This window comes from Schistocerca nitens, chromosome 6, assembly GCF_023898315.1.
Source record: "Schistocerca nitens isolate TAMUIC-IGC-003100 chromosome 6, iqSchNite1.1, whole genome shotgun sequence".
Classification (NCBI taxonomy): Eukaryota; Metazoa; Arthropoda; class Insecta; order Orthoptera; family Acrididae; genus Schistocerca; species Schistocerca nitens.
In genome coordinates this window covers 208,494,977-208,515,793 of record NC_064619.1, presented here as the reverse complement: position 1 = coordinate 208,515,793, position 20,817 = coordinate 208,494,977, and the positions used below count along the sequence as shown (strand labels likewise).

General features: G+C 39.1%; 1 protein-coding gene across 4 annotated transcripts in view; it reads left to right on the top strand.

Annotated features, from left to right (window-relative positions):
- The window catches only part of LOC126262278 (V-type proton ATPase 116 kDa subunit a 1), a 670,786-nt gene extending 651,804 nt beyond the window's left edge, over window positions 1–18,982 (top strand). For all 4 annotated transcript variants that reach the window (XM_049958792.1, XM_049958795.1, XM_049958791.1 and 1 more), the window contains one exon: window positions 16,879–18,982. In XM_049958792.1, the coding sequence (XP_049814749.1) occupies window positions 16,879–16,975 (97 nt within the window). In that variant the 3' untranslated portion in view covers window positions 16,976–18,982. The remainder of the gene's footprint in view (window positions 1–16,878) is intronic.
- Window positions 18,983–20,817: the final 1,835 nt, after the last annotated feature.

Below are 20,817 nucleotides of genomic sequence, written 5' to 3'. Positions count from 1 at the left end.
ATCGCTAATTGCTGTAAACGCACTATTTCACTCCCATTTACGGAGCTTGTTAGCACTTGATGTTAGGTTGGCGCCATTACAATGTATTGTATTGTAGTAATCGCTGCTGCTTGCTGGATCGCTGCTGTGTCTCGATGCTGATGCTGGCTCTAAATCTGGTTGTCTAGGGTTAAAAAACATGAGGTCCCGTGTTTTTTACGTGCTTTTGTTGATAAAGAACGAGCGAAACTAACACATATGTAAACATCAAATATTTATTTCTCTGGTGGCCATCTTAATTCCACTGTCCACCAAAGACCATAACACAACACAAAGTAGTACTTCCTTTACATGTTCTTTGCATTGTTTTTCCATCCCAAACAATAACACAGAAACACACTTCACCAAAGTGACATTCCGACTGCCCTACTGCCTCCGACTGCCTCCGACTGCCTTTCGACCCTTCTCGCTGCTTGTATTTATAACATTGTCAAAGAACTACTAAAAAGAGATATAGTTTATAAGTCACATGTACATCTGTTATCATAATTTGTGCAGAAAAGTTATTAATTTGCATCGAGTGACATAATTTAACATGTTATTAAAATGACAGACAGATTTGTTGACTTGACAGAATAATTCTTTGTTACAAAAAGGCCGTTTTTTAGAAGTTTGTCAATTTACTTCTCTAATTTGCATAAATAAGTAAGTAACATGAATTATTAAGAATTACATTGGTTTTCGTCTAAAATAGGATTGATTACGTGAATACTGAGTGAAAACGCTCCTAGTGAACAAATAGGTTTCACTGGGTGATTTTTATTTAAGGAGATCCAAAATACCTAAGTTGGCCACTATTTTTCCTACTTCACATTAATTATTTAAGATGAACTTAGTGTTTTTACATGATGACTTTGCTGTATCAGTGATCAAGTGATATTAACTTTTGTGTGGGTCAGTTATTCAGTATAATTTAATGGGTTGACTGTTTATGGAGACATGTTATGCAATCATTGTTAACATACACAATAACTTTTCTATAATCATAAATACTCATTAAACTGGTTGAATTTGGATGGGATCGCATACTTCATTAAAGTAAAGCCTTTAATATGTTCCGTTACAAGGTGTAGGTGTAGGTGTAGGGTGGGTGTGGGTAGGCAGCAGGAGGTGCAGCGCCATGTGCAGCTGGTGCCCGTGCAGCAGTTCAGACAGGTTCTTCTTACCAGTCGGCATCAGCCTGTATGAACTGAGAAAACATCTGATTGCTTCTGCCTTGAGGGTGTGTCTGATGTACTCCTTGATCAGCATTTTGAAAGCTCTTCATCAGCATTCTGAAAGACTATACGAGGGGGGACCCAAAAGAAACCGGACTCCGAGGGCGCTGCTCGTGCCAGCGGATTTTGAGTGAGGATTTGCACATGAGACGTGTTGCTGCTAAATTTGTTCCGCGCCTTCTCACACAGGAGCAAAAACCATCCGCATGAATGTGTGTCAGGACTTGAAAACAGAGATTGCATGTGATCCAAACTTCTTGAACAAAGTCATTACAGGGGATGAGAGTTGGTGTAACAGGTATGACCCAGAAACCAAGCAAGTGTCAAGCCAGTGGAGGACTCCCAACTCTCACAGACCAAAAAAAGCAAGGCAAGTGAGGTCAAATGTGAAGACGATGTTTTTTTTTTTTTAATGTTTGTGGAATTGTGCATCGGGAATTCGTACCCCCTGGCCAGACTGATAACCAGCACTTTTACTCGGATGTTTTAAGGCACCTGTGAGAGGATGTGAGGAGGAAACGCCTGGAACTTTGGCAATCAGGTGACCGGTTTCTGCATCACGACAACGCTCCAGCACACAAGACCTTACGAGTGACGCACTATTTGGCATCTCAGAGGTGGTCTGTCATTCCCCACGCTCCATATTCGCCGGACCTAGCCCCGTGCGACTTTTTCCTATTTCCACGAATGAAAAAACACTAAAAGGGGAGCGTTAAGACGATGTGGAGGCGATGAAAACAGCTTCGCAAAGGGCACTGGACAATATCAAACTTGAAGAGTTCCAAACTTGCTTCCATCAGTGGGAAAAGAGACTTGACAAGTGCATCACATATAATGGAGAGTATTTTGAAGGTGACTGAAGTAATTTTGTAAAAAGGCTCATTAATAAATTTCTTATGACAACAATCCGGTTTATTTTGGGTCCCCCCTCGTACAAGGTTCCTTTTAACTGAAAAGCAAGTGAAATAAAATTTTGGCTATTATCCATCGCCAAGGTGTGGAGGAGGCCTTCTATGGAGAAGATATGGGTCAAGGCCGCACTATCAGTTTCCCATCATGGAACAGAAGTTTAGAATGTATGGACATCAGGAGTAGGCATCTATAACAGTTGATCAATTTGCACCCAAAAGGAGCTTCAGAATCCATTTAGATGCTCTCCTTGGCTATGAAGTTTCCGGCCACAGTGAGTAACATTCCAGTTGCCTGCAAATTTTGGACTAGCAGCAATTAAATGTGTATGTCTATCAGACATGTCCGAAAGAACAGACACCATTTTTTCTCCAGCAGCCATTATGGACATAAATGGGAAAAGATGAAAATTTGTCATGGAGCAAGATTTGAACCCAGGTCTCCTGCTTACTAGGCAGATGGTCTGACCACTCCCTCCCTCCCCAATATAGTTCGTTGTGGCGGACATCACAAGACATCCAGACATACTTTTAAATTGATGATTTCTTGAATCAGTTTTTTTTATTACAGAGGGCACGCAGCCCTCTGACCGAACACGCTGAACTACCGTGCCGGCGAGCACTGAACCATCCGGACAGAGTGGTCATTGGTACTGCATGACCACCCTAACATGACTCCCATCAGACATCCATGTCTCCAAGAACAAGCACTACATATATGTACACAATTAAGACGAGACAGCCAATGTCTCTTCAGTGCAGATGCACTCCATGATTGAACCCTTACAGGAATTGGCGAAATTGTCATCAGTATGGGGGCAAGGGCACATTTATAGTGTGTGGATAAGTTGAGAATTTGGGTCTAATGGGAAGCTGCTTGATCCGCTATCCCTTGTGGACAGTCATAGGTATAAGCCAGTTATTTCATACACACACAGGCAAAGCTTGCATGTGACTGTTGCACTTTCAAGCGACATGTGAGGTGTTTCCAGTACTTATTACAAAGGCTGCTGAAATAGGAAAAACTACCAAGGTACTACACTACAGTATCTGTGTCATGTGGTAAGGTACTCTCACAAGATTTGAATTTAATTTATGACTAATGTTTGTACCTTACCATTAGACTTTAGTCATACACATGACTCCCATTTGTTGTTCTCTTGTCAAATTAATATTGCTGACATAGCATTGATTAAAGAATAAAATTATTGTCCTTTGTTTGACATTCAAATTTTGATGTCTTGAGATGAACATACCACTTAACTTATAGCTTGTGTCAATCTCACGAGCCTTCTGCTTTTACATGTGTGTGCATGGTAAAGCACAAGTTTTAATTATTAATGTTCACTCGAGGTGGCCAGAAAGAGTAGATGACAACAACTGCAAATGAAAAATTGTGTCTCAATGCAGGGTATTTAATAGGGAGTGGACAAATACATACTTTTTGTACTATACAGTGGTAAAGTGCTTTGTTTGGTTTGTTGTGAACCAATTGCAGCTGTTAAAAGAATATAATATCTGATGTCATTTTGAATCAAAGCATGCTGATTTGGTGAAGACGGATGATAACGAGAGGAAAATTGAGGCATTGAATTTGCTAAAATCTTTGTCTAGTCAACAGCAATTTTTAAAGAAAGGAAAGACAGAGAGTGAAGTGGCTGCAAAAGTAAAATTCTTAATTTCTAAAGAAACTGCTGCCACTGGAAAACCTTTCATGGAAGGTGATTTCTTAAAAAAAGGGGGGGGGGGGGGGGCATGATGATCATTGTATCAGAACTATGTCCAGAAAAAAATCAAATTTTTGAGAGCATAAGCTTGGCCAGGATGACAATTCAAGAAAAGTGTATGATATTTCTACTAACCTTCATGACCAGTTAAGAAAGAAAGCTGAAGAATTCAAGTACTACTCATTAGCTGTGGATGACAAAACTGACAGAAATGATACTGCACAGCTTTTAGTTTTCAGCTGTGGTGTTGATAACAATTTCAATATCACAGAGGAACAGGCTGGATTCTGTTCTGTGTAAGGGCGAACAACCGGTGGAGACATCTTTAATGAAGTGAAAGAATTCGTCACGAAGAAACTGGGTTTTAGTTTTGAAAATATTGTGGCCATTTGCATCAATGAAGCAACTTTATGTGTGGAAATAAGATTGGTGCAGTATCACTGCTGGAAAAATTGCCAGAAAAACAATAATCAAATTCCACTATATTATTCATCAACAAGTGTTACACAGCAAAGTTCTGGTATACGACCATACCATATCAGCCGTGATTTCTGTTATCAGCTACATCCAATCAAGAGGGCTTAAACACTGGACATTTCATGCATTTCTGTGGCAAAAATTTGGGGATGTATTGAATCATATGAACGTTTGTTGGCTAAGTCATGAGAAAGTACTGCAGCACTTTTTTGGAGTAAGAGTGGAAATGATCCAAAGAACTTTCCTGAATTGAAAAATAAAAACTGGATCAGTGACCTACGTTCTCCCTAATATGACAGCTCACTTATGTGAGCTGATCTTAAAAACTACATGGAAAGTTACTGTTTATTTTCAATCTGCTGGTAACAGGATGTGCTTTCACAATGAAAATTGCACTCTTCAGATACCAACCATTGAAAAAACACATGACCCATTTTCATACTTTCAAAATAATTTCATCAGATAAACATGCTGTGCTAGGAAGGAAATTTTCTCATTTGAGATTGAATTGATTGAAGAATTCGGCAAGAGGTCTGCATTGTCAAAAGAAGAGGAAATCATGTTCAAAGTAGTTGACGATACTTTTTCTGTAATCCCAGCAGAGATACCTGTGGGCTTACAACTGAAGATACTATAAATTCAGTGTTCTCAGATTTATAAAACCAAGCACAGGGAATGTGGTCTTCTTGATTTTTATAAATACTTGGACAAAAATAAATTTACTAACCTTAGAGATGCAGCAATAAAAACATTCAGCACGTTTGGCAGCACTTATATATGTAAACAAACCTTTTTCTGTTTTGAACTCAAATAAAAGCAAATTTCACTCTTGTTTAACTGATGAATATCTAGAGCACATGCTAAAAACTTCAACCTCAGATATGACTCCAGACTTTGAAAAACATATAGCTGACATGAGATGCAATGTCTCACATTAAAGGTTTGTTTCAATTTATTATTTTTTCATACTGTTTGCCTAAGTAATAGTTTGGCATACTAGTATGCTACTAAAACAGTTATTCTTTACTGTCATTAAATGTTTCTTTCAATAAAATTATCTTGCAAATAATGCGTTTCTTCAGAAGTTCTAAAATAAATTTTATGTAGTTTCACTAAGTTTTTTTTTTCTTCTTTTTGCTGCTTGTGTTACCTTTATTTATACAGTATGACAACCATTTCTACGTCACATAAATTTTATGTAGTTTCGCCATTTTTTATTTTTTTTATTTTTATTTATTTATTTATTTATTTGCTGCTTGGCATTACCTTTATTTATACAGTACAACAGCTATTTCTCTGTTACATATCAGCAGAAGTATGTAATAAAATAATAATTAATAATTGTAATAGCAACTAATTTTTATTGATTTTTAAACATTGTATTCAACACAGTTAACTAAGAAGTCTACTGTGACCCACGCTTTAGATTCTAGTTTTGGTTTGGCTGTGGACTACTTTTGAGTTGTGCAGCCCTGCCATAGGGCATGTTGACTCCAAGTACTTACTGTGACTCCTAGCATAATGATAGTTGTAGATATGCCTCTGACAGATTCAGTTTTGAAAAATACTGTCCTCTTGCCAGTTTTGTCATCAGTTCTGGATGCGGGGTGGCGTCGACCATAGACTATGCATTAATCGTTACCTAGAAATCGCTGCAAAGACAGACCTTACTGGCTGGTTTCTTGATAATCACTAAAGGCATTGCCCATTGGGTATATGATTTCTATTTACGGCTGAAATCATTGATGCAGTAACCACTTTATGATTGCTGAGTCCCTGTTCTGCATTAACTGTTTCAAATAGTTCGGGTCTGTTTGTCACCAGAAGGTCTAACATGTTATCGCCACGAGTCGGTTCTCTGTTTAACTGCTCAAGGTAGTTTTCAAATAAAGCACTTTAAAAAATTTCACTGGATGCTTTGTCCCTGCCACCCGTTATGAACGTTTGAGTCTCCCAGTCTACATCCGGCAAATTAAAATCTCCACCCAGAACTATAACATGGTGGGGAAATCTACTCGAAATACTTTCCAAATTATCCTTCAGGTGCTCAGCCACAACAGCTGCTGAGCCAGGGGGCCTATAGAGACATCCAATTACCATGTCTGAGCCTGCTTTAACCGTGACCTTCACTCAAATTATTTCACATTTCGGATCTCCGTCAATTTCCTTCGATACTATTGCACTTCTTATCGCTAGAAACACACCTCCCCCTTCACTGTCCAGCCTGTCTCTGCTGTATACATTCCAATCTGAGTTTAGGATTTCGTTACTGTTTACGTCTGGTTTCAGCCAACTTTCTGTTCCTAGTACTATATGGGCGTTGTGACCGTTTATTAATGTTGGTGGACCTCTTTATCATGAGTCAATCTAATGATAGCATCCCTAACCATATTACCAGCACAAGACTGCTTAGATTGAGAAGCAACAAAACACCAGTTTTTGATTAAGACCTTGCAACTCCGTAGCTTAAGCCTGGTACTAATGGTGGAGCTGCTTCCTGCACTGATAAAATTCCACTCTCATGGAAATAACATGAGTATGCCAGTAATAGTAATTGGCATCGATTACCTTGAAAGTGTTCCTCGTATGTCTCCCAGCCCTAAGCAAGCTCATCAAGGGTGGGGAAAGGAGGCGGGTGAGCCAGATTGCTGAGGCCTTTCTAATAGGCACGACTGCTTGTTCTTGCTGTTGCAACTTGAGAAGCCTCTGACTTTCCAGTTGCTGCAGTAAAATTTTTGAAGTACAGTCTCTAAGGATGCACCTGATGACATCACCAAATAGACGAAAAACACACATGAATGTTCCACTGTGCTTGTCGCCACTTGTGTGGTAACTACACACACAAATAAGTGCACTCCTAGAGCATAAATCACTTATTGAGAAAATAGTGTAGCAGTTCCGTACACAGTCAGAGTACAATGCCACGCCAAGTCCAAAACAGTGCAGAGTGCCTCAAGAGCAAAGTCAAGTTAATATGAGTAAACACAATAACTGAATGAGATCAGGTGCACTTTGCTCGGGGATCATATCGGGTATGCTGTTTCAGTCCCTCGAGGTGACACTGTTGGTTGGTTGTGTGCATCAGTCCCAATACAATAGTGCCTTCAACATTCAGTCTTGTCGCCACCTTTTGGACAGACCTGCACTTCTGAGTGCCAGCTCAGGCGAGTTGAATCATGATGGTTCGCGCCAGCACATCATGTACTGTTATTATAGCAGCTGCTGAGGTCCGTGTATGATAAACGTTACAACATAGCGTTACCACAAATGTATTTGTATTGTGTACATGTGTATGTAATGAAGGTTCGTTCTGCTTTTTGATGAAATCCATGGAACATGGTGAATGAATGAAATCAAGGGTGTTTGTTAGCCCTTTGAGACACTAGGGAAGATGGTGGCATTTCCAGCTGAGTGAGCAAAATTGATGTTAATCATTAACTAGATCAATAAAAATTGTCACTTTATGTTATTTGAATCATACATCTACCAACAGTTACATCAAAATGTGAACACCTGTCAGGAGGATTTTCAACACACAAGAAAAGTTGCAGGTACTGGCTGTAATCGGGAGTGAGATAGAGGGTGGTTATACTTTAACTTTTGCTACTTGAGAGGGGCCACCATAAAAAACAAGTGATCATAGGACAATGAAACTATGTTGAAACATTTGAAAGGACATGTACTAGAGAAATAAGAACTAAACCACTGAAAGAAACACTTACGATTTCCGTAGAAGTGTATGTTATTCGATAATTGCAAACCATGTTTACATTCCAGGTTACAAACATTTCTCAATGTGATGACCACCTGGATACATGACAGCCTGAAACCTAGCTAGAAATACCATTTCTCAATTGTTTTCAGCACTTTTCAAATGGTGGATCACAGAATGTTAAGCTGACACGATACAGCTCTTGCACTGCTTGGAGATTGCATATTGTGTCTAGTATTCTCAGCCATAGCAACAGTAACTTCAACAACAATTTGTGGTGCAATTGGCTGTCATCCTCTTCCTGGAGCAATTCCCAAACCGTTAGTTAATTCAAACTTGAAAATCATTTTCTTCAGCCCGATGCAGAAAATGGACTTCTCCATAACAGCTTTATGAGTAAAGCTCTGCTCACCTTTTCCAGATCCTATTGATTATGGGCAACTGTAATGCATACCAATGCTTTTATTTCAACCCTACGTAGCTGTACCAGTACTGGCACCTAACAGCAATCACGATAATATCTACTAACAATGAAAATCCTGCAGCACACCGTCTGAACATCATTCCTATAAAGTTTGACATCCAGATGGTAAATAGTTTCCATCTACAGTCACTCAAGTAGCGAAAGTGTAATTATAACCACCTTGTAGTTTTAATAGGCCCCACAGATACTACAATGACAGTAATGGACATTATATGATTATATTTCCTGCATTTTCACATGTACCTAGCACCAAGCCATTTATTAACACCCTCCCAGGGTAGAAAGGGGGGGGGGGGGTAAGTGCATTGAGTCCTTGCTTGGCCACCATTGCCCCATCCCCCTTTACAGCACTACTCCCCTTTCTGTGCTGCAAGACTATCTGTATCCTGTATCCTATTTCCTTTTTTTCCTCTCTACCTTTCCACTGGATGATATTCTTGGTACCGATTGTGCTTGATTCTGATTTGTGTTTTGGACACTCATTTTCTTACGTTCCGGCCTTCTACAGCTTTTCAATATTAATTATATGCTCCCCTTGTTGGGTGTGACTTCGTACTCCTTTTCTAAATTTTACAGACATGCAACTCATGCAAGGAAGGTCACCCAGTGTGCCGTATATTCCACTTTTTGTGCTTTTCTATCTTTGTGCCCTTCTTTCTTGTAGTGGTACCATCTATGACCAAAACCCAGCACAGTAACCATTCCATTGTGGGGATTTCGACAAGTACCTGCACAGTGCAGGGATCACATTGTTGGTGCCTGAGCTGGAAACTCCCCATGCAAGCGAAGGAATATGTGGCCACCATAGCTGGGGCACGGGGACTCCAGGGCAATGTGTACTGGCCAGGTTACTGTTGCTGTGGGTGGGTGGTGCCAGTGGGGAGAGCTCCCATTCAGAGTGGGTGGTACCAAGGCAGAAGACTTGCACATCAAGCAAATTAAACTGCCTTCTGCTGGCGGCCACAAGGCCCCAACAGTCTCTTCAGAAGCTAAGTCATATTACAATTCCTAGAAGAATGACCCCAAAATGTTCCCTTTCCTGACTATGGCATGGGAAGAACATTGGGCTCAAAGATAAGGTGACAAATACTTCCCCCAATGTGTGGTTTGTTCTAGGGTGGATGGGGATTCTTTTTTGACTACAGAATTATTTTTCTTCATAGAACATCTCAAGGACAGGTTTGGGGATGTGGCAGCAATTTCAAAAGTGAAAAGTGGCTCCATTTTGTTTAAAATGGTCTTCCGTGCTTAGTCTCAGGTGCTGCTCTCCTGCGACAAGCTGGGTGGCATACCTGTAACTATAACCACTCCCCATAAAAGTCTGAATATGGTACAGATTATCATTTTCCACAGAGATCTCCTTTTACAGAGTACTGGCAAGTTGCATGCCAATTTGGAGCCACGAGGTGTGCGTTTTGTCTGGTGTGTCCATTGGGAACCAAAAGGCAACAGAGTGGGTACTGGAGCCATCCTCTTGGCCTTTCAAGGTGACTCGTTGCCTGAGAAGGTGTACCATTGTGACACCAAACTATATATTTCTCCTCCTATGCAGTGTTTCAGTGCGTGTAATTTGGCCACATGTTCTCACATTGAAACGCCAGCCCAATCTGTAGTACTTGTGCCCATCACTTGCACACAAACATTCTTTGAGCATGTCCCCACATCTGTGTCAACTGCCGGGAGCACCATTCCTCCAATTCACAAGACTGCACCGTTTTCAAATGTGAAAAGAAAATCCAGGATTAAAAGACTCATGACTGCTTCACATATCAAGAAACCATGAAGAAATACAATCTTCTACATGCTACACATGAGACTATGCTGTATGCTACTGCTATAACATCATCATCCTTTTCAGTGACTGTACCATCGACCTCCATGTCTTCTACATTTAGCGCTCAGAGCCACTCAACTGCACCCACTCCCCTGCTGGTTGGTTGTACTTCTCCAATTGGTTCATCTACACCCCCTTTGAGAGTATGAGCTCCCTATCCATTGAGGACCAGACAGAGAAGCAATGCTCTCCTGTGGCACCCCTTGCGAGGAAAGAGTTCCTCAGGGTGCTTCCTTCCCAGGACACTGCTGGCCTGCAACTGGAGGGCAGCAGGTGGCTGAAGGAGCCACAAGAGGAGGTGACGTACCATGTGACAGTTAAAAAGCTTTTATATAACAATGAGATCGGGGAGAGGGAAGCCAAAGTAATGGTTTCTGGTTTCTCTAAAACTGAAAGCATATTTATTGCCACTTTGTGTGCTGATACAAGGAATTTGTCCACTGCTATGCAGTTCAGTGAACATGTTGGCATCCCCATTGCAAACACCCCTCCTGTTATGAGTGGTAGGTGATACATACATGGTTGCTCAACATACATGCGTAATACATTCATAAGAAGTAATTACACATGGAGGAATTTCAGAGAAGTGTTTAAGCAGCAGCTAAGATTTTCTTTGGTAGGATTTCCTGCTTTAACATAACAAGAATTACTGCTGATTTTTGTAAAACATAACATTTGGCTTACTCAGGTAACCAGATTAAGCCAGCATGAAGTCTGTAGAAAATGCTAAGAAGATACCTTTGGTTTTAGGATATAAAATAAAACAATACATTACAAAAATAACTTTTCTTGATTTAATTTGGGCAAATTTAGAGGTAATACTAGTCTCATCAGTGTTATTTATTCATTAAGTTGAGATCTTATAGATATTCTTGTCCCATGGCATCCCTTACCTCAATTTTAATATGCTTGGAAAAGGACATTCTCCACTGGAGTTGGTAATCATCAAAGACAAGTAAATACTTAAGACTGTTTCTACATTTGGGAAACATGATTCTGATGAATTTTTCATTAAAAGTTTATAAAGCTGGAGTTCCAGGGGCTCATGCTTTTTGCTGTCAATAGCAACAGCCACATTTGTTTTGAGCAGAGTAAAAACTGTGCCAGTTCATCACCTAGGCTTTCTTCCATGTCATCTGCGTAGGCACTGATGATAATTGGAGTTCTTTACAAGATCTCTTCTGTTGTTAGAGTTAAATTGCTGAAGCATTCCAAAAACATTACTCACTTGATGGTATGCATCCATGTGTGTAGTTTATAAAGACAGAACAATATCAGTTATGACACTAAACATCTGAATTTCAAAATTTTGTCCAGGTGTTTGATTTGCTTCAATTTCATTCAATGTAGTAGAGCCACCAAAATGATCGTTCTTTGTAATTTGCTTGCGTTGTCTTGAAGTCTGTTGCTTATATTCTTCACAGCTGGTCAGGACTTTGGCTTTTGCTTCAGTATTAGAAAATTTGGACTGCATTGTTTGGGTGCATCCATGTAATGATTTATAAAAGGCATATCCCGTGCTGAGGTCTTGATCAGATGACTGCAGTGAAGTACTAGTTACATGTATCCCTTTCCCTTATTTGCATGAATATGTATGTGTTGGGCAAGAAGAATGTCAAATTTGGCTATTAATTCTAATAAACCTAAATAGTTTCCATTGTGAGGTGATCCAACAATTTCATCACTACATCAAAATGCAATACCTCATTCTGCTAAAAAAGGTTGAAACTGCAATAATTCATTCTTACAGTGTCCACCATTAGTTTTGCTCAGTCTTAGATTGAATCGCAAGTTGAGAATTGACTTGCATATTCTTGTTTTTGTGAACTAATGATGAAGTTATCTCTTGTCTCTGTGAAGTATTTTCTTCATGCCGTTTCAACAAAATATTCATGTCTTCCAGTCATCTGATCTGTCTTTCGTAAACCATGACAAACCATCTGAATCTGTAACTTCACAAACAAAATAGAAAAGTTTCCCTTTATGTGCTGAGCAACCAAACCATCCTCTCATGTGAGATTTATTTGTTAGTTTATGACTGTATGTGAAAAATTATTTTTTACAGAATCGTGGTTTAATTTCTTTGTTGTATACTTGACAAAAACTTACTGTTCATTTGTCACACTTTGTTATTACTTTTGTTTAGTTGTTAGCTCGTGGAATATGTAATAACATCAGAAGCACATACTATAGTTTCCACCTCTCTTTGGATTAATGAAGTTATCTCAGGAGAGAGAGGGCTTGCTATGCTTGTAACTTTGCTTTGGATGGAAGACAATGTGCCTGAAGTGGGAGGACTTGCTATCCATTCAACTACAGTATCACTTGTAGAAAATGTAGCTAAATTGGAAAGAGTTGCATATACACTCCTGGAAATGGAAAAAAGAACACATTGACACCGGTGTGTCAGACCCACCATACTTGCTCCGGACACTGCGAGAGGGCTGTACAAGCAATGATCACACGCACGGCACAGCGGACACACCAGGAACCGCGGTGTTGGCCGTCGAATGGCGCTAGCTGCGCAGCATTTATGCACCGCCGCCGTCAGTGTCAGCCAGTTTGCCGTGGCATACGGAGCTCCATCGCAGTCTTTAACACTGGTAGCATGCCGCGACAGCGTGGACGTGAACCGTATGTGCAGTTGATGGACTTTGAGCGAGGGCGTATAGTGGGCATGCGGGAGGCCGGGTGGACGTACCGCCGAATTGCTCAACACGTGGGGTGTGAGGTCTCCACAGTACATCGATGTTGTCGCCAGTGGTCGGCGGAAGGTGCACGTGCCCGTCGACCTGGGACCGGACCGCAGCGACGCACGGATGCACGCCAAGACCGTAGGATCCTACGCAGTGCCGTAGGGGACCGCACCGCCACTTCCCAGCAAATTAGGGACACTGTTGCTCCTGGGGTATCGGCGAGGACCATTCGCAACCGTCTCCATGAAGCTGGGCTACGGTCCCGCACACCGTTAGGCCGTCTTCCGCTCACGCCCCAACATCGTGCAGCCCGCCTCCAGTGGTGTCGCGACAGGCGTGAATGGAGGGACGAATGGAGACGTGTCGTCTTCAGCGATGAGAGTCGCTTCTGCCTTGGTGCCAATGATGGTCGTATGCGTGTTTGGCGCCGTGCAGGTGAGCGCCACAATCAGGACTGCATACGACCGAGGCACACAGGGTGTGGGGAGCGATCTCCTACACTGGCCGTACACCACTGGTGATTGTCGAGGGGACACTGAATAGTGCACGGTACATCCAAACCGTCATCGAACCCATCGTTCTACCATTCCTAGACCGGCAAGGGAACTTGCTGTTCCAACAGGACAATGCACGTCCGCATGTATCCCGTGCCACCCAACGTGCTCTAGAAGGTGTAAGTCAACTACCCTGGCCAGCAAGATCTCCGGATCTGTCCCACATTGAGCATGTTTGGGACTGGATGAAGCGTCGTCTCACGCGGTCTGCACGTCCAGCACGAACGCTGGTCCAACTGAGGTGCCAGGTGGAAATCGCATGGCAAGCCGTTCCACAGGACTACATCCAGCATCTCTACGATCGTCTCCATGGGAGAATAGCAGCCTGCATTGCTGCGAAAGGTGGATATACACTGTACTAGTGCCGACATTGTGCATGCTCTGTTGCCCGTGTCTATGTGCCTGTGGTTCTGTCAGTGTGATCATGTGATGTATCTGACCCCAGGAATGTGTCAATAAAGTTTCCCCTTCCTGGGACAATGAATTCACGGTGTTCTTATTTCAATTTCCAGGAGTGTATTATGTAGTGAGCCTACTGCCATCATCTGTACAATGAGGTGCAACTTCTATAAGTTTTCTGCTTGAATTTACTTACATTCAGTAACATCATTCCAAACGTTAAAAAGCTCACAGCTTATGTGTTCTTGATGTAATAGGTCTTTTTTCAGCTTTTGCTTTAGACTTTGTACTTCCAGATGCGTAGTATTGACCAATATCTCTAAGCCTGCTGTTCATGATGGCTACCTTGATCTGCATAGATGGGAAAATAAATTACAAAATAAAATGGAATTCTGTTTTTTAATTGGTTGGCATCACACATCGGTATTATAATTTATATCAGTTTTGTACTGAAGCCAGTGCCAGTCGGCTGCATCAGATGTGAGAGTGAATCGGTTCTCTCCGAAGATGACAAACGGCATGAAATAGACTTTTTAAACAGTGTTGTAAGGTAGAGTCCCATGTTCCATGGATTTCAGCCATTTACCCTATCAGTAGTGTAGTAACATTATGGAACAAATCAAATGCACCACCAGCAGGAGAGTGCAAAGGCCAGACCCAGTCAAACATGGATGCAGCAACATATGTGTAGTCACCTGTGCTCATTCATTCCGGATTGGCAATTAACTGTGGTGAAACTACCTGAAAATTACATTCATTGAACAAAGTCCTTGCAGAGAAAGATATGCCTAGTCACCAATAGGTACAAATATTAACAAATCTGTCGACAGGAGAACAGAGTGCTTGAAGTTATGAAGGGGGAGGGCTAGGCCAAGCAGTTGCATTTGTGTTAAGGATAACAACATATGTTTCATGATGGTCATTTGTTATGGTAGAAATGTCACACAGAAGTTACAGAGCTCCATGAAAGCTCATTATGAAGATGCTCATGTTTGTATGTGGTACTTACTTGTAGTAATGAATATGAAATTATATTGAACATGTCTACCCCTCAATCAGACTGGCAGCAGTGAGAAGTGACACAAAATCTTTTGAATTCTTCCGACATCCACTGAACAGAAGTAGGGTAACTAAGCTCACTAAATGTTTTGCTAACTCAGTATTTGTCATTCATTGGTCCCAAAACAATATGTACATTTTATTGGATGGTTATTATGACACAAACATTTAAAATGTAAATTCTTTCCTCACCATGAGAAAATGTAAACACAATCTTACCAAAATTACATTTTTAATACAAATTCACTTTATTAAACTTGGGCAAAATAATGAAGTTAATGCAGTGATTGAAGTGAGTCATTCAAGGATCAGAAATTAAATTTGAGACAAGTATTTACTTTTAAAAGAACTAAATAAGTAAAATAAAGACCACAATCATTTGGATAAGGATTTTTAAAAAAATTACAATTTTGTAGGTACTGAACATGCAAATTCTTGGTTACCGGTCTAGAGCATTAGTCTGTGGAAATGCTGGGTAAACTCTTATTATTTTTAATGGTTTAGCATCTCACGAGAAATTATTTTCATGACATTTTCACAAACGTGAATCCACCAAGGTGGATGGCTGCATGGTGTTAAACTTGCCACCCAATCCTACATAACTGTATGGGTGATTTCAAAAAGTCAGTCTCACCCCTGGTGTCTCAGTGGCAAATAAATCTTTACTGTATTTGGAAGTAAATGAGTTGTAATGATTACAATTTATCATCAGATCAAACACCAATAATTGATGCCTACATTGTTGTAGACACTGCACATAGAACCTACTTGTTTTCTTTGTTTTTGCTTGGCAGTGTCTATAAACAAAACAAATAAGCTTACCTTATTCTTCAGTGATTCTCATTTTCCTGTCAGCAAATTTTGCAGGCACTCGATAAAATAATCTTAATATCTTCTAAAGTTGTTAAATAGTAGTACTGTATCCTCTATGTCCACAGTGACCAGCAGTAAAGAAATATAGAAACTATAAAACTACAAAAGTTATACAACAATAGTCCCCCAATAAGAGAGCAACCTTCACTCTAGATAGATTGTATCAAAGGTACTGCGAGAAAAGTACACAGACTGTAGAAGGAATGAATGACTGTAATAGCAGACTTACAAAAATAAATACAGACTCCATTGATTACTTTCTTATTGGTAATCAACAGAACCTTGTTTTAATTGATCAGGCTATTATGACTAGAGTGGACAACATTAGGGAATTCCTCTGTAAGTTCTGCAGTATTGTCAACTTACAATACATAATATATAGCGTGGCCAGCACTCACTTTTAGAAACGAGCTAATGTTGTAGATTTGTCTCAGTTGTCTTTCCATTGAATAGTAGGTAGAATACCATTCATATCTAACTTGATAGATTTTTTTACACCAAGGCACAGAGCCCATAACATTTGTTAATTCTTGCCACAGAACTGGTCTTACTTACTTTTGGAACATGTAGCTGTTTCATGTGTGTAGGTCACGTTAGAAGCTTATGGTGCACGTGTTTGCTTGTGGTAGTTTTGTGTAGCACATACGCCTCTTTACTGTAAATGTTACATGTATCATTATGTTATTGCTGTTTTTGTGATGTCTCTCCCAGCACCCACCTCCTCCTCTCACCACCACCACCACCAATGAAATTTATGGAAACAGGGCACTTAAATTTTATAAATCAGATAAATAAATAAGAATCTATTACAAAATGATTTTACTATTTATACAATATTTTGAGAAATTATATCTTATTAAATGTAAAATAGAAAGTGTAATTTCCTCCTTTTGTTGCAGGGTGGAATTCATGAGCAAGTTTTATTCTGGTGCTGGACACCTTTTTGCTCCATTTTCATTCAAAAATATTTTAGAGCAAGATGATAATGAACAGTAGTGTTTACTATGATATAGAAATGATATTGTACATAGTGTTAGATATGTGTAAAATATGTATTTATTAAGAACCATGTAATATAGTAATTAAGTACGAAAACAGATGATACTGGGATGGGTAGTGAGAAAGTTGCTTTGATTTCTAAAATATAAGACATGGTAATTGACATACTGTACAACAACAAGAAAAATTAATAAATTTTAACATCAGTGTTCTTAGCTGAAAGAGAGTTTAAGGAAGGTATACACAAAAAAAGCAAAGAACACATCACTGATAGTTATTATTTGCATTTCCAATTTGAAAGCTGATGTTCTGATTGTTTTTCAGCCCCACACAATGTATTTATTTACTTAGTTTATAAAATTCATCTCCTTCACATACAGTAATTTTACAAGTATTTCCTTCACATACTTTTACTCATCCTCCCAAAAGTTTGACGAGTCTGTCCTAATAAATTCATGCTGCTGCCTAGAATTGGTTTTCATATCCTTTACGTGATGTTTCATATTAAGCTCATCTAACCTTGCAGGCTCTTTCATAAATCTGTTCTTCTGAGAGATACAGTAAATATATGTTTTACATTAGTGCAAGTTGTGTTTTATTTTGACATGGATTTAAATGAATTTTGAAAATCTAAAAGTAGTTTTTATTTCTTTTATTAAAATATATATGCAGTCCCATTGGGATTCTATAAGACTGTTATACATTTCTGCTGTCATGTGCTATATTAATCATCTTAGCAAAGTGTTACACTTCAAGAGATAATTCCCAGATTTTCACATTGGATATATTTATATACAAAATGGATTTTAGGAATGAATCTCACTGTTCTACAGAACAGAAGACAAATGGAAATAGATTGAAATGATAATGCTGTTTTAATAGAAGTATGAGATTCATTTTATGATAGGAGTAATTCATATCCTGTATTGGGGAATATTTGTAAATAATATTCTCATTTTTAAGTGACAAAAATATTATTGGTCTATGTAAATATATATTTTATTGGTTATGTGCAGATATTATTCACTCATAAGAAAAATGATGTGATTAAAAATGCTGTATGAATATTTAAACAGTTTTTTATACTGAAAAGATGAAAAAAAAGCAGTTAGCAGTATTACTTGGCAACAAATTCCAATAAAATCTGCTTGTATACATACTAGAAGTAGTTACTAAGGAGAATTGAAAATTACAATATGGCAACTATTATAAGATTTCCCAAGCGTCTTTTGCAAAATATGGAAAGAAACTGCAGCAGTCCAATCCATTGTAAGAAGTGAACAGGTTCATGAATTATTTTCTTATTGTTCTGGTAATGTGTAACAGTCCTAGATTAACATGAGATTTTAACAGCGACTTGTTTGATAAACAATGTATTTTTTGTTTCAAATGTTGAATTCTTCATAGCATGTTAACTCTATTGTCTCTGACATTGCATGAGCCCCAAGTATTGTCCAATTATGCAGATACTTCCATACCATAGTATTTTATATTCTTTTAACATCACATCAGAGATGGTTATTTGAGAGATGCTTCTGTTTCCACTTTAGTCATACTGTCTCTTTGTTGGACAAATTTTGCCCTTGCTGCTATCTAAGTTGCCTGTTTCTTTAAATGTTTATTGTGTTTGCAAAGTATTACTGAGTACAGTACAGTATTGTTAACATTTGAAAGACATAAAACCTGCAGTGGTTTGCCATAAGTAATGCCATTCACTATGTGTGTGTGTGTGTGTGTGTGTGTGTGTGTGTGTGTGTGTGTGTGTGTGTAAAGTTGTGAGAAAGAGGAAGGAGATAATGTTGTAAAGATGTATTAATTTTCATCAAATATTTTCTATGTGTATGTATTTTCATAAAAATACGACAGAAGCTATTATGTTTTAAAGTTAACTAAATCGCAATATAAAAAAATAGGAAAATAAATATTGTGATGAATGATCATTTTGCTTAGGAGTTGTGGTTTTTGGAAATTGTAGACAACTTAGTGAAGGTCACAAATGTGCAAATAAAGCAACTGTGATACCTGTATTTTGTCATTAACTTTTGCCCTTCCCTCCTCTTTATATTTGTCTTAGAAATGGGCTGCGATAAGCCAACTCGAATGTAGTAACAATGGCCACAACAAGCTGATCCTTTTTATAGAGTGAAATGCCCAACAGACACACAAGGAATGCAAATAGTTGGGAACTAAACATGTGATAAAAGGTGTAATGTTTAGCTTCTTTACTGTAATAAACAGATGAAACTAGAGAAAACTCTGGAGAAGAGACCAATACTGCAAAAATGTTATTCCAGGAACACACATTACACCATGAAACATTTAGGTTCAGTAGAAAATTATATGACTACACATAAAACAAACATAACATTTTAGATGATTAAAAGAGTAAAATGTCATAAAAAGGGAAAAATACTAGTGCATGTAGCTACATAGCAATAATCTATCTCAAAACAGGTAGAGAATGGAAATAAAACTAAATGAATTTGGAACATTGCAATACACCTGCCTGCTTGTGATCCTTCTTATATGTCAGTAATAATACACATAAATGTACCTTACAGGGATTAAAAGACAAATTTCCTCTGTAACATTGCACTATCCATATCTGCCAACTACATGTCAGCTCATCCTGGGAAAATCTGCACCAACCAGAAGGCAAATAGCCTGCACTTACTCCAAGTGTTGTCCTGCTAAACCAGGTATGTACCCCAGCAGCCTTGTGGCCTGCATCTGATCACCTTCAGAGTGAATGTCAAGACAAAATATGTTTTAAAATATTTAGGCACTGCAGAAAGTCACCTACATAGTTGAGGCCCCTAATGCATTCTTGTGTTTTGGCACTTGACATGCAGGTAACAGGCTTGACTCCTGGCAGAGGAAGAAATTTTCATTATTAGTATTTGGCTAATAAGGGGAGGAGAGGTAGAGGAGTACTGTTCATGATCAACAGACTTTGCACCCATGTCCTGGTTAATTCCAAACTTCTCCACAGTGATTGATGAAGTGAGGGCTTGTGATGCTGTTGATGGTGATTCTTGTGTTGGATAAGTACATTACACTTGACAGCCCCTTTAGTACTATTTGAGAGGAGTGGGCTATGTTTGAGCTTTAGGTTTCATTTTCTCCCTTCTCTGTCATCATTAATGACAATAAAAACACGACACTTAACTCCACACACTTTCATCACAGTTATCTGCACTGGAGGCACACACTTAAGAATACTCACACTGTGCAGAGGAAGTATGTTGCTGTAGTAAGGGTAGAAATATTGATAAAGTTCCTGTATTTTGAATCCTGCCATTACTCATCTCCTGCCAGAGCAGAGAGGATGCCCCATCATCTGAGTGTAGAACCAGTTTGGCACCTGTCAACTTGATCCATGATGGTTGATGTGAGGGAGTCTGCAGAGTGAGTTGCAGGTTAGTGAAGCACACACAGTCACAAATCAGAGCATAGAAACTAGGAACAAAAATTAATAACTGTTTATTCAGTCAGTTTTGTATGAAATGAGACAACTTTAATATTTTGTGTTGAAGGGACCGAATCAGAAAAGCGATGGCTAACTTGAGTGCAGTCGTGGAATTGTGTGAATGCTAATTTATTGTGAATGAACTTTGGACATCATAGGGGTGTTTTCTGTGAACTGAAAGTATAAAAAAATCCAGTGTCTAGTACAAAATGTTTCTGATTTCCAGAGACATTCCTCATCATGTTTCATGTTTTACTGACATTAGTTATGTAGAGTTGCACAAGTAGGAGATTGATAAGGCAGGTGTCACTTCACTGCATGGCTAGAAACTTTACTATGATACTTGTACCATGTGTGTAATGATACCCAC